General features: G+C 39.3%; 1 protein-coding gene and 1 long non-coding RNA gene across 3 annotated transcripts; both read left to right on the top strand.

Moving 5' to 3' along the window:
- The first annotated feature begins 477 nt into the window (after positions 1-477).
- On the top strand, positions 478-5272 carry hoxc11ab (homeobox protein HoxC11ab). Of its 2 annotated transcripts, none has more exons than XM_014146890.3 (2): positions 478-2209; positions 4166-5272. In XM_014146890.3, exons 1-2 carry the CDS (start codon positions 1510-1512, stop codon positions 4396-4398), a joined length of 933 nt encoding a protein of 310 aa, XP_014002365.3. In that variant the 5' UTR covers positions 478-1509; the 3' UTR covers positions 4399-5272.
- Positions 5273-6465: 1193 nt separating this feature from the next.
- LOC106572583 (uncharacterized) lies at positions 6466-7733 on the top strand. The gene is made up of 2 exons (XR_001321154.2): positions 6466-6943; positions 7247-7733. It is a non-coding gene; the product is annotated as an uncharacterized LOC106572583 (long non-coding RNA).
- The last annotated feature ends 6117 nt before the right edge of the window (positions 7734-13850 follow it).

Below are 13850 nucleotides of genomic sequence, written 5' to 3'. Positions count from 1 at the left end.
GTGAAAGTATTCCATGACAAATCGATTCATTTGCCCAGTGAGACTGTAGGGCCTAAGCAGAAATAGGTCCTCAAGCCTTATTCAAAACAAAAGAAATGGCCTCCTGTAGACTTTTAGCTTAAATCTAGCTAGGTTACCTCTCGAGTAGACTATCATTTTCTAAAACACTGTTCATTTCTGCAATTCAAAGTTAAGATTATTTTATATTTTACACTCTGCGGTTGGTGGATTACAGCTGTTTTGACAGCCGTCGTCGACCAAGGTTAAATTTCACTTGTGCTCTTCTCTCCTCCACGTTCAGCCTGGAACCTTGGTCTTGAGTTTCTCGGCTATTCTCCTCCAGCTCTAACATGATCCAAGAGAAAGGAAATGAATGAAGAAAATGTGTGATTTTGTCGAACTAAGGTACCCTAAATGGTATGTTGTGTATCCTTGTTTTATTCCCGTTTAGTTCACATTTATTTTGAGACAACACCAAAGATATAGGCTTCCATCAAGGCCATGTCTTGATTAAATAAAATACCATCGGGGGAAAAACTTCAATAGAAAAATGTCCCTCAAACACGTGAATGTAGCCAAATGCGTATTCAAAATGTTTATTTTGAACAGTGAGTTTTAATGTTTTTTTCCTTATAGGGAAATGTTAGTCTGTTAGTGTCTGTTAAAAATGTAAATATAGGCTATAAAAGTGGTTTAGATGAAAAATACCCCACGTTTCAAAACTGCAATATCTTAAGCAAGACAACATCTATATCAATCAAAAACAGTCACAATCATTGCCTTGGTGAGGAGCAGTTTCAGAGAGGTTAGTCATAGATTCACGATAGATATTTACCTATAATCGCATAAAGCCTGCTAGGCTATGTGTGAAAACACACTTTTCAAAACAGGGGCGCTTCGAGTGTGGTGTTGGAATCTTGGTCTCATTGTAAAGCATGGATTTGTTTTAACTTCGCGGTGATCTCGGTACACTTTGTTGGTAGTGTTTAGTCATACATTACAATGTGTGAGAGTAAATGATGGTGTCTACCAGTAGGCTATATGCTATTGTACAATATACAACATGTAGTATACTATGCTATGGTACTAGTAGTAATAATAATCATAATAGTCATAATAATAGTAAGGTCTTACCTGTAGAATTCAAAATCAAATTTAATCTGCTATATCACATGCTAAACTATGCTACCCTAGCCCACTCATACATAAATAGCCTCATACTCAAGCTTATCTTTATAATTGCCATAGCCTAAACCAACAAACAGGATTATGTTACTGGTTTTCTTAGTGCTCCTGTGGTGTTTAAATGAATCGTTTGAACCTCCTAGATCTTAGCTAAGTGAACTACTACACATCCAAGTGGTCCAAATTGATATATGACAATATCTACTTTCGATCACGTGTCTTTGGCGACTTAGACGGATTGCGCGTCATCTTGCCTTCCTAAATTTTCCCCTTCTGCAGTTCGAATCCAAAACATTTATCTATAGTACGGAGTACGGGGGAAAGATGTTTAACTCGGTGAATCTGGGAAACTTCTGCTCCCAGACGCGCAAAGACCGGACATCCGAGTTTGGGGACAGAACGGGCTGCGCCTCAAACATCTACCTCCCGAACTGCACCTACTACGTCCCCGAATTTTCCGCCGTCTCTACGTTTCTTCCACAGGCCTCGTCGCGGCAGATAACCTACCCATATTCCTCAAATCTGCCTCAAGTGCAGCCGGTACGGGAAGTTTCCTATGGATTGGACCCTTCTAGTAAATGGCACCATAGAAGCAATTATGCATCATGCTACTCTGGAGAGGATCTGGTGCACAGGGACTGTCTTCCGTCATCCACCATGACAGAAATGCTTATGAAAACTAACGAGAGTGTGTACAGTCACCACCACCACCACCACCACCATCCCAGCTCCAACCATTCCTCCACAGGGTTCTACCCCGGCGTGGGGAAAAACAACGTCCTCCCTCAAGGTTTCGACCGCTTTTTCGAGACCGCATACTGCGGCGCGGACAATCAGTCAGCAGAGAATTGTTTACATAAGAGCGAGGCTAGTAAACTGGAAACAGAGTCCCAGCAGCCAGCGGCTCTACTGGGCGCCCCAGACCAGGACAAGGACCCAGAGGATGAGGAGGAACATACACATTCGGGCTCGTGTACTTCTTCAGCCACGAAGGACGGCAGTGCCAGCAAGAACAGCCACTCGAGTAGGTACCGAAGCTGTAAATGGGGAAAGGTTAAGGGACTAGCCGAGTGTTTTGTCGGTCAGATTTTATGTGGAGTTTAATAAGCATTCAAAGGATTTTATTATAACCTACAAAGCTCTTTCTTACAACGAGAATACTTTTTACGATGGGAAAGTGCTTTGAAAAAAAAGCATGTTATACACAGACGCTTCTATCTTAGAGTCCGTGAAATTTTAAGAGCGCGCTATTGTGACAAATGCTAACTTTGATCATGAACTTGCGTTGGGCTTTTTAAGGGATTTTCTCCTTGGTCTGTCGTGAGTAAAAACCAATTGGGCAGAACATTGCTTTTGGTATCTTGTTAATTTTCTTTTAGCAGCTTGCATGCAAACTAACCCTACTAAAAGATGCTGGGAGATTATTAGCCCTGTACACTTGGAGGCAAACTAGTATTGTTAATTCAGCTATTGACCATATGACAGGTTCCATAAGTATCCATCTAGGCTATTTATATGTATCTGGAGACAAATGAAATCAGTCGTAGAGACTCGGTTATGTGTTTGTGTCCATATCTGGACCATGCTTGTGTCTGCAGTTCGAGCTCTGTACGGCAGTATGAACAGTGTTGGGGAGTAGTGAACTACATGTAGGTTAGTTCAACTAGTCATTTCATTCAAATTTGCTGTAGCTTGGTCGTTGAAATAAATGAAAGTCTTGGTACTGTTTTCAGTAGTTTATTACTGTTTTACCATGTAGCGGTGTAGCTAACTACTGGAACTACTCACTACTGTTTTACCATGTAGCGGTGTAGCTAACTACTGGAACTACACACTACTGTTTTGGCTAAAATAAATGATGGGTGAAGTAGGCAAGAATTTTCTTTCTTTTTCGGCATCAGACCACCTACCGGATTTTCCCTTGAAACATAGTTTTGGGGTTAAATAAGCTAAATTACACATTATGTTAACATCTAACTTCAGAGTGACCTGTTCTTGTCATTTGTAGTCAGATTAAGGTATGACACTTTTTCACGAAGTAGTTTGCATGAAGTGAACTACTTTTTCAAAGTTACTTCAGTTAAGTTAACTATATGTATCTTAAGGGTAGTTTTAGTGTATCTTAAGTTCTTCCAGTGTGAAGTAGTTGATAGCTTGGTAAACTATATTAGCTTCCCCAACACTGAGTATGAAAACACATTCTGTCCAAATGCAGTCTATATAGCTACATTTGTGTTAGCATCAATGCTACATCTATGTGTATTGCATTTAGTTATGAATTAGGGTATGCGTACATTGTGGTCAGTATGAACTGAGAACCCCTTTCCATTCGGTTAGACCTGAGATATCTATGTCTGAATTTGCAGTGATTTACACGCGCACACACACACACACACACACACACACACACACACACACACACACACACACATTGGCGTCTGTTTGTGTAGCCTAATGTTGCACAATCAGAGCATAACTGTAGAGATGTTTTATGTCGTTGTACTTCGTCTTTTTCATGAGATTTTAACCAGAACTATGATGTATTGCCATTTTCGCTTTACAAGAGGATTAATATCTAATATAAACATGTGCATTTCAAACAACCATGAAGGAGTGTGCAAATGTATAGTTGAATTCCATGGGAATGCCCCGCAAACTGCAGCCGTATACATTTTGTTATTGTATATTTGTAAGTTGATATTCTTTGCACTTTGAGTGCGTGGGATAATTTAACAGTCTTTATGGCTGATTGATTGGATCTATTACGTGCAGTGTTGGATGTTGACAGAATTGGTACCATTAAATGAATGCTTCTAGAAATACCTGAATAGTGTATTCACAGAAAGAGCCTACGTACTTTATGTTGATGTTAATACGTGTTAGCTAGGCTACTTTAACTTCATGTGAATATCCGTGCGTGAATGACAAACTATTCCTTGAAACTTTCGCTGATCATGTCCTTCCTGTTTGATTACCCCAGGTACTCCTCGCACGAGGAAGAAGAGATGTCCATACTCCAAATTTCAGATTCGAGAATTGGAGCGGGAGTTCTTCTTTAATGTTTACATCAATAAAGAGAAACGGCTGCAGCTTTCCCGGATGCTGAACCTCACCGACCGACAGGTTAAAATCTGGTTTCAGAATCGAAGAATGAAAGAAAAGAAATTAAGCAGAGATCGTTTGCAATATTTTTCTGGAAACCCTCTATTGTGAGCATGTGAGGAGTGTTAAAGCATAGGCCTAATGATTATAGTCAAAGGTCAATGACACTCTTTTCTCAGTGAATTCTTATCACCAGTAATAAACAAAGTTCAAGTTACAAAAAGGAGCCCAGATCAGCAGCCATGTTGAGCAACTAAATGTTATGATGAGGTTATTTCTATTTCCAACATATGGGGTTTCTCTATGTATGCGTAATAAGCCGCCATTTTCCTGTAGCCTTCGTGCACAGAATATTTTCTATTTCAGATATAGGCCTACAGGTGATATCATAATCATTGATATGCCGTAGTTCATATGAATTTCCATGTATTTACCACGAATTTTAATTCTGTGTATTTACTTGTGCATTTCACAAGTATATTATTTGTTGAATATTAAATGTTACAACACAATTTGGAAGCAATGATAGGCCTGTATTGGATATTTCAAAATGTCCCTTCCCTCTGGTCGTTGTATAGGTATATGTATTGCCTATGTGTAACCTACCATGAAACCACGATTCTCTTTTCGACTAGACTATTGAACACAAGAGTATTTACAGCCTTCTTTTTTGCCATTGAGAACTGTGACGTGTACAATTTGTGATAATGTTTTCCCTTGTACAGACTATGCAACTATGTGCATTCGTGATTGTAAATATGATTTCATTTTTCATTTCTCACCCCCTTTCCGTGCTGCTATTTTTCTTTACACCGCCCAAGCAAGCGGTGCACTTTAAAAGCTTTAACGTTAACGCTCCTTTAAATTATTTGCTTTATGCTCGGTGTTTGGCTATGGAAGAGGAGGAAAATATGGAGCTGTTCCTGTGTATCATTAATATAAAGATACCTATGAAATAAACAGACATATAGACAACAAACAGACTCTGGAGGATTTTGTCATAGATTTATTATTGACCATGGCTATCTGCTGGTCATTTTTAAAGGTCATTGATTAAGAGTGGTAGGCAATGGTTGAAAAAGTATTGCCAAAACATCTGCCTACCTTTGTGTCTTAGATTTTATTTTGAACCATTAAGTCTATCTGGTGGTATTTTTTAGGGATTTGAGTGGGGGTTTCTATCCTGAATGGTTATTTTGTTAGTGGGGTATTTATCGGGGTATTTATGTATATCAACTATTGTCATCTAGGAATAGGCCTTCCCTTTTTACGCAAACATTTTCTGACAAAAAAGTTGAGGGAGACTGTTGAGGGGTACGTTCATATCGGAGTGCATATTTGAGCTTTTGCAAGCATGCACAGGGTTAGACACAAACAACAACATGCAAGCTAGGCTACATTTCAGAAACGCAGAGAAAGAAAGAGGTACGGGATCCTTCTTTAGTGCCCACTAAATGGAATCGCCACTCTAGCAGTCTAGACACTGCCATAAAGACAAAGGCACTAAATTGACATTTTTTCTCTTAATTGCACCGTCTGTTCGGGGGGAATGATGCTCACTTCCGCAGTAAATAGTAAACAAGTAAGACTGGCTGTCGGAACAAAAATTCTTGACAACTACACTGTTCAACCTGACCTCGGGCCGGTGTTGTGCACATACGACTGCACATATGACACACACACACACACACACACACACACACACACACACACACACACACACACACACACACACACACACACACACACACACACACACACACACACACACACACACACACACACACACACACACACACACACACACTTTAGCCATTTGACAGACAGACATTTCTGATAAAACGGACCCTAAAGTTAGATCTTGGAATTCCAGGTCAATGGTGGTAGGTGTATGTGCACATCTATAAATATCGAGGACATTACTGGTGTGTGACTGATTTGATAGATTTTGTGTGTCTGGGTAGGCCTACGTGCCTGCGCCCGCGTGCTCACAGAGCATATGTCTATGGAAGATTGCACGTGTATGTATTAACTACAATTTATAATTAAAAGTAGTCTTTGAACTTCAATAATGTCAAGGCTTTCACCTCTAACCCGCTGCAATAAAGTGGAATCAAGGAGCCCCTTTTGCCCGGAAATCTGTGCAGGAGGGGTATCGACCAATGGGAGTGAGTGGGAACAGAAAAAGGAATGTGTAGAGAGTCCAACTTTGACCCCTCCCATTAAACTACAGCAGGTAACTTCGCCAGCTTTAGCACGCCCAGTAAATACACTTTATTGTCCCTGTAAAATGTATACGTTTTCACGCATGACAAGTTTTATAACATGTTGGCATGAGCTTTAATACCTATTTTATATTTCCATCGTTTCTTCTGGAAAATAATGTATAGATAATGCATTTGGGTTATGTTCTTCTTTGAGAAGGATGCAGAATTCCATTCAATTTTGTTATCTCTCTCTCTCTCGCTCTCTCTCTCTTTGTGTGTGTGTTTGTTCTATGTAACACACTACCCAGTCACCCTCCAGAATGAAGCCGAGGGCGGAAGAGGGGGAAGTTAGTTGTGACAGAGGATGAGGGGGGAGATGCTAGAAGGCAGAGATCAAGGCTAGAAGACTTGTCACACCCACCAACCTTGGCCCTGGGACGATGACGTCGGTAATTTGTTGGATTTCTTTGCCACACATATTCACCGTCCTCTAAGTGCAGAGGCTCGAGGCTCCTCAAACGGCTGCCTATCAACCACAGGGGGCCAGAATTCACCCCGGAATGTGTTGGTCGCACAATGGGAGAGCAATGTTTTGTTTCCTTTCCTTCAATAGGCTTTATAAAGTTATAGGACACTAGAAACACCGTGTTATTCTTTTGATGGATGCTTTAATTCATACGTCATTAAAATGGAGGCCTACATGGAATCTTCGATATTGAATTACATTTGATTTTGTTTTGGTTGTCTTCTAGTTTTAATGTGGTGATCGTGATTGATCCTGAGAGACGACGAGAGAGAGGATACTATTCATCCGGCGGTTGGTTCAGTTGAGCTGATCCCGTTGGGCGCTTGGCTATTAGGAAGGAAAATGGCGGGTCTGTCACAGACGAATGCAATGAGACGGCCTAAAGAATGACATTTCGTAAGAGCAAATGCATGGCAGGTGATTCAATAAGGTTGAAAATTAACTAACCTAACGAATAGCGAAATCTTTGATGACTCTTTTCGAAGTGATAGTAGCTAATGGTTATTTGAATGGATTGTATTGCATTTTAGGCACCGCTGAAATAATTAGAATGTATGTGTTATTGTTATGTGTTTTGTGAGAACTGAAGGCCTGTTTCATTTCTCTGATGTTTTTAACATTCCTTTATCTTATCCATACATGTTTTCAGTTGGGAAGGATAAATAAACTGTCTAAATTACGTGTCGTTGTAATTAAAGGTAGATTTCTTGAAATTGTGTTTGTGCTTAATCATTTTCTCCACATTTTAGTCAGGTGCTAGGTCAGGACTCTGTGTGTCAGATTAAAGGGGAATGTTCAAGAAATAATGTGTTACCATGATGGGCCTACCTCCACATTACACACGAACCTTTTCTCACACGCGATGCTTATCAAATGTATGATGCTATTGATTTCCACAGACGTTTTATGTAAAAGTCTGTATAATAATAACCGTTGTCTCCCAAATTAGTATTGCTACCATGTTGTTTTTCTACCATGTTGTTGTCCTGTTGTGTTGCTACCATGCTGTGTTGTCATGTGTTACTGCCTTGCTATGTTGTTGTCTTAGCTCTCTCTTTATATATATATATATATAATTATTATTATTATTTATTTATTTATTTATTTTAAACCCAGCCCCCGTCCCATCAGGAGGTATTTTGCCTTTTGGTAGGCCGTCATTGTATTGTTATTAACTGACTTGCCTAGTTAGATAAAGGTTTTAAAAAATGTAATAAAAAATGAACGTGGTTTATAATAGGAGCGCAGTGTTTTGAAAGCACAAGCCCGCGCTATCCGGTTCCTCAGAGAGTAGCTTGTTATAGGCCTAGATTTTGAAAATAATTCTGCAATGACTTCTTACGTGAAGGGAGATAACGCACTCAACAAATATCCTCTTGCACAAACAAATGAACGGGTGCTTACAAACCAAAAAATGTATTACATCAAAAATGAAAAAGGGCCGTTTGGATACAAATTGCAATTTAATATTTGTTTTGCAATGAGTTCTGGCCATAGTGATTTCCAATGTACATGCGCCTATACGTACATAGGTGGCTTACCTTCCCTCTATGTGATGAAAGCACAATGCTGTAGATATACAGGAGCCTACGTCGAAGAAACTAACCTGTGGTCCCTTGTGTGGTCGTAACCATATTGGAATGTAATATAATATCAATGTGTGCTTTCCGATTACCACCTTTGATTTATAATTGTCTTTAAGAAGCTACATGCCTCAACCATTCATTCCCACATTCACAGGGTGTGGACGTCTGCTTGCAAGGAGCTCAACCTCGTTACATCACATTGGAAAGATATATCATGGCGGTCATGGCGGCCTGCAATGCAAACTAGTTTTGGCGTCTCTCCATATGCGCAACATGGCAAGGGGATGGGCGGCCTATGCGTAATCCTGAATGTGGGTAGCCTGTCTGTTTTATTTACTCGGCATGATGGTAAATATATTACTAGACTGAATAAAGTTTAAAGACGTAAAACATAAATGTGCCTGTGCTTATTTTATACTAAATACAAATCAACAGCTATTTAGTAATATAACGAATGGAAAGGACATACCTACGAGCAAATGAAACATTCCCTACGTCTGTGTGTGCGCGCACGCTTAAGTAGGCCTATACATATGTGCGTAAAGATCCATCTGTGCACAAAAGAACAAAACAAACCCACAAAGAAAACATTCACACCTATAGGCATTTCAATCGACACAATTCACCCCCTCAAACACACATAGTAAAAAACTGGGGCAAAGAGGCACACATTGCCTACAAAGCTATAGTGATTCACACGTAGTAACATCCAGATCATGACGATACGTTTTATTATTGGGCTTCTAGCTGAATAAATACATTGTTTATTGATCAATTACTATTTTAGAGAAACTATTTATGAGAAATGTTATGATAAGTACAGTTCATATTTATATTATGGAATGACCCAGATTCTAGGTGGGGTTTTAACCTACCGGGAATAATGCAATTGGGTCTGAATCTTCAATGTAGGCCAATTACAGAATTCATCCTTCTCTTCATTTAGATAATATGACTGGTAAGCGGGCAGACACACACAGACACACACAGAGAGATAGCAGGGTAGCTACAAGCTCTCATATTCTCACGTCAGAATTAGACGTTCATCAATGTTCCTCAAACGCCAAATTTCGAAGTAGATAGAGAAAGGTACAACTCACACACACGCATTCTGCATTTTCACTCAAGGTTCTGACATCGGTATTACACACAAGAATGTCATGATTTCAGGATGCTGGTTTCAGTTTGCAAACTTAATAGCCTCCTAAAGGTGACATTAAAGCAGCATTTAACATTATCTCTCTATCACAAAACAATAAAAACCCATTTGAGAATACTTTTTCATTTTATAGAATATAATTTAAAGTCATACCCATAGAGAATGATCGAGGCCTCTAGTGGCCAAAAGGCCATACCAGCATGGGCTCCCTGTTGGAGTCATGTCCAACTGGGTCATCAGGAGGGATAAGAAATAGTAATGAAGAAAATTGACTACTTCTAAATGGAGATGGCGCTCATGCTGTCACAGGTGCTTAATGGTACAGATTGAAAGATGAGTCCTCTAGGTCTCTATAGCCATACCCCAGGTTCCATGTATTCTAGGTCTCTATAGCCACACCCCAGGTTCCATGTATTCTAGGTCTCTATAGCCATACCCCAGGTTCCATGTATTCTAGGTCTCTATAGCCATACCCCAGGTTCCATGTATTCTAGATCTCTATAGCCATACCCCAGGTTCCATGTATTCTAGATCTCTATAGCCACACCCCAGGTTCCATGTATTCTAGGTCTCTATAGCCACACCCCAGGTTCCATGTATTCTAGATCTCTATAGCCATACCCCAGGTTCCATGTATTCTAGGTCTCTATAGCCATACCCCAGGTTCCATGTATTCTAGGTCTCTATAGCCATACCCCAGGTTCCATGTATTCTAGGTCTCTATAGCCATACCCCAGGTTCCATGTATTCTAGGTCTCTATAGCCATACCCCAGGTTCCATGTATTCTAGGTCTCTATAGCCACACCCCAGGTTCCATGTATTCTAGATCTCTATAGCCATACCCCAGGTTCCATGTATTCTAGATCTCTATAGCCATACCCCAGGTTCCATGTATTCTAGGTCTCTATAGCCATACCCCAGGTTCCATGTATTCTAGATCTCTATAGCCACACCCCAGGTTCCATGTATTCTAGATCTCTATAGCCACACCCCAGGTTCCATGTATTCTAGGTCTCTATAGCCATACCCCAGGTTCCATGTATTCTAGGTCTCTATAGCCATACCCCAGGTTCCATGTATTCTAGGTCTCTATAGCCATACCCCAGGTTCCATGTATTCTAGGTCTCTATAGCCATACCCCAGGTTCCATGTATTCTAGGTCTCTATAGCCATACCCCAGGTTCCATGTATTCTAGGTCTCTATAGCCATACCCCAGGTTCCATGTATGTGAAAACAAGAAAAGTGCTTTTAATGGAAATTGTAAGATCATAAACATAATATCCCTTTTATTCCATACATGTGTAGAATTATACTATGTTGGTGCACTAAACTTACTCTAGAAATTAAACATTGTTTTACATGCAGTTGCTTGTGTGTGGGTAATGTTCAGAACGAAATCAAGACACACAAAAATAGCTTTCAGCCTACAGGCTACATGCCATTGAAGAGCATGCATGGACCAAAAACATAATTTTTATTGTCAATTTCATTGTTAGATATTGTTAACATATTTTGATACAAATTAATACAAAAGATCATATAGGTTTACAGAATGTGTCCTCAAATTGAATTCTAGCTTTAGAATGGAAGTCTGTGACGCCTAGATTCAATCAGATCAAGCGCTAACCAGTGATAGCAGACACCTGCATAGCAGATGTGCTGGTGGTTTTGGAGTGGAGCTGCGTTGGAGCTGTCTAAACAGTGGGCAGCTGCTCTTGTGATCATTGTATCGAAGCCACACCCACCTCACTCGCGTTAGAAGTTCAGAATGAGAAAGTGTAGGCGTTATAGAAATAATGACGCTCAAATTGAAATTCATTAAACGAAATAATGAAGGTTTCTATCATCCTAATGGAGTTGTAGATTACATCTCACATTCCAGGGTTCCAACTTGTAAACAAGGCCGCATGGATTTGCCAGGAGCCGCCTGTGGATGTGATCGCTCTAACGCAGTTCCACCTCGGACAACGCCAAAACAACCCCTATACAGATGTTGGCTAAAGCGGATCTGATTCAACGGAGCCCTGGATTCCATTTCTAACAAGACGATGAAATGATGGACAGGTGAGGAAACCAATCAAAACAGTCTGGTATTACTTGTAGCTTTCAGTGGTTGGTAGAGAAATATCAGCATTCTCCACAGCCTATATGTATTAGCCTAATCTTCCTGTTTGAAATAGGCCACAGCATTTAGCTAATATTATTTATTTTAGCTGAAAATCGCCTTGGCATCACACCATTCAATATACATAAACATGAATAATGTGATGAATTTCTGTTAGGCTATTAGCTAGACTATTTGTTATTTGCTTCGAAATTAAACAAAGCGTCTGTAATTGTCAATATGCTTAAACCTTTTTCATCCGGTTCGTTTGAACTTTTTGCTATGCAACTCAACTTGCTCTGGTGTTATCTGAATTTGCCTTAAGGAACAGAAGAAGTTGTGGGTCTATGGGCTAGACTTAAACAACCTCTAAATTCACGGAGACGTTTCCTTCTATGTTTCAATTCAAATGAGACGTAGGCCTAGTAACCATTCGTACATTTTTGCATCAGTTTAAAATACAAGACGTGCAAAGTCTGATAATCCCTATTTATCATTGCTCGTGATGAAATTAAATGAAAAAAAGAGGTTGGATTGCCCCTTTCATTATAAAGCGTCATAGCCAACACAAGAGCAATAACAACACTCGCCTTATGGGGCCCGGCATTGTTTGGCAGTAGTTGCTAAACCTGGTAGCCTACTGTTTGTCGATGTCACTCTATTACCTTAGTAATGGGAATATCAATCGTGTTGAGGATATATATTCGAGTATAAAACAACAAACACTAGACATACGCCTTATGGATAGCCATTTTCATAGGCCTCCGGTTGAAAAAAATATGCGCATCTTTTTGATTCTGGTGTTGACTCACACTGTGAAGGTGATTCAAAAATAAGGAAACACAATAATCTATTAACACGCTACACCGTCCAGCATATAGGATGTTTTTACTCTCCTCTTACATTTTAACTTCAAAACAATATGTGAATAGGAATACAAAAAACATGAATTCAAAAATAAAATGTTACTTTCGCCTTGGTTTATCAATATCAGAAAATATGAACTAGAGCCCTTACTGGAAAACAAGATTATCGGTATGCAACGTTTTAAATGATAGAACGTTATTTTCATGGGGAAACTATAGAATGTACTGTACACTCTGTGAAAAAAGGTTCTGGGTAGAAGCAAAAAGGTTATATTGCTTGCTTCATATATGGAACCCCTAAAGGTTCTATACAGAACCCTTTTGATATTTATCTTTTTTCTTTTAAAGAACCCCAGGGCTTCTTCTTCACTGAACCAAAACTGGTTCCACATAGAACCTTTGGGTTCCATATAGGGTTCTTTAATGGAATCAATCGATATAGAACCTTTGGGAACCCAATTTCGGTTATATACAGAACCTTAAGGGGTGCCATATATGAAGCAAGCATAGAACCGTTTTTGGTTCTGTCCAGATGTTTTTCTTTCTAAGAATGAATATAAACTATAGTATATATTATATATGTAACAACATATATATTTGCAATGGATTTAAGAATGTCTGAGTCGAAGCTTCAATTAGTACTAAATTAAAAACCTACACATAAATGTCTGCTTAATTGTCTACATGTCTACATGAAATTACACTTGATATTTGTCTAAAAAAGTTATGGTCCTTTGTCTTCAATAAACAATTTACACGTGGCATAAATGTACATTTTTTTCTCCCTCAGTTTGATATCACGCCTGTATTTATATGAATTAAATATTACACACGAATTACAAACGAGTTGAAGTGGAAAAGAAAGGACCAGGAGTGGAAAAAAAAGGGCCAGAACTATAATTATCCTTGATATCATTTTAAACGTAAAGAAAAAGATTTAGCCACCAACCATTCTTTATAGGCTCATGATGAATTGTAGAAAGATCATAGAGAACATATTTCATTGAATGTTCTAGCTTTTGGTGATAAGAAAAACACCTACACATGCTTCGGCGTTACTGGGACTACAAGGAGTATACATACATACATACATACATACATACATACATACAT

This window comes from Salmo salar, chromosome 15 (assembly GCF_965601325.2).
Source record: "Salmo salar chromosome 15, fSalSal1, whole genome shotgun sequence".
Lineage (NCBI taxonomy): Eukaryota > Metazoa > Chordata > Actinopteri > Salmoniformes > Salmonidae > Salmo > Salmo salar.
This window is presented reverse-complemented; position numbering and strand designations above follow the sequence as displayed.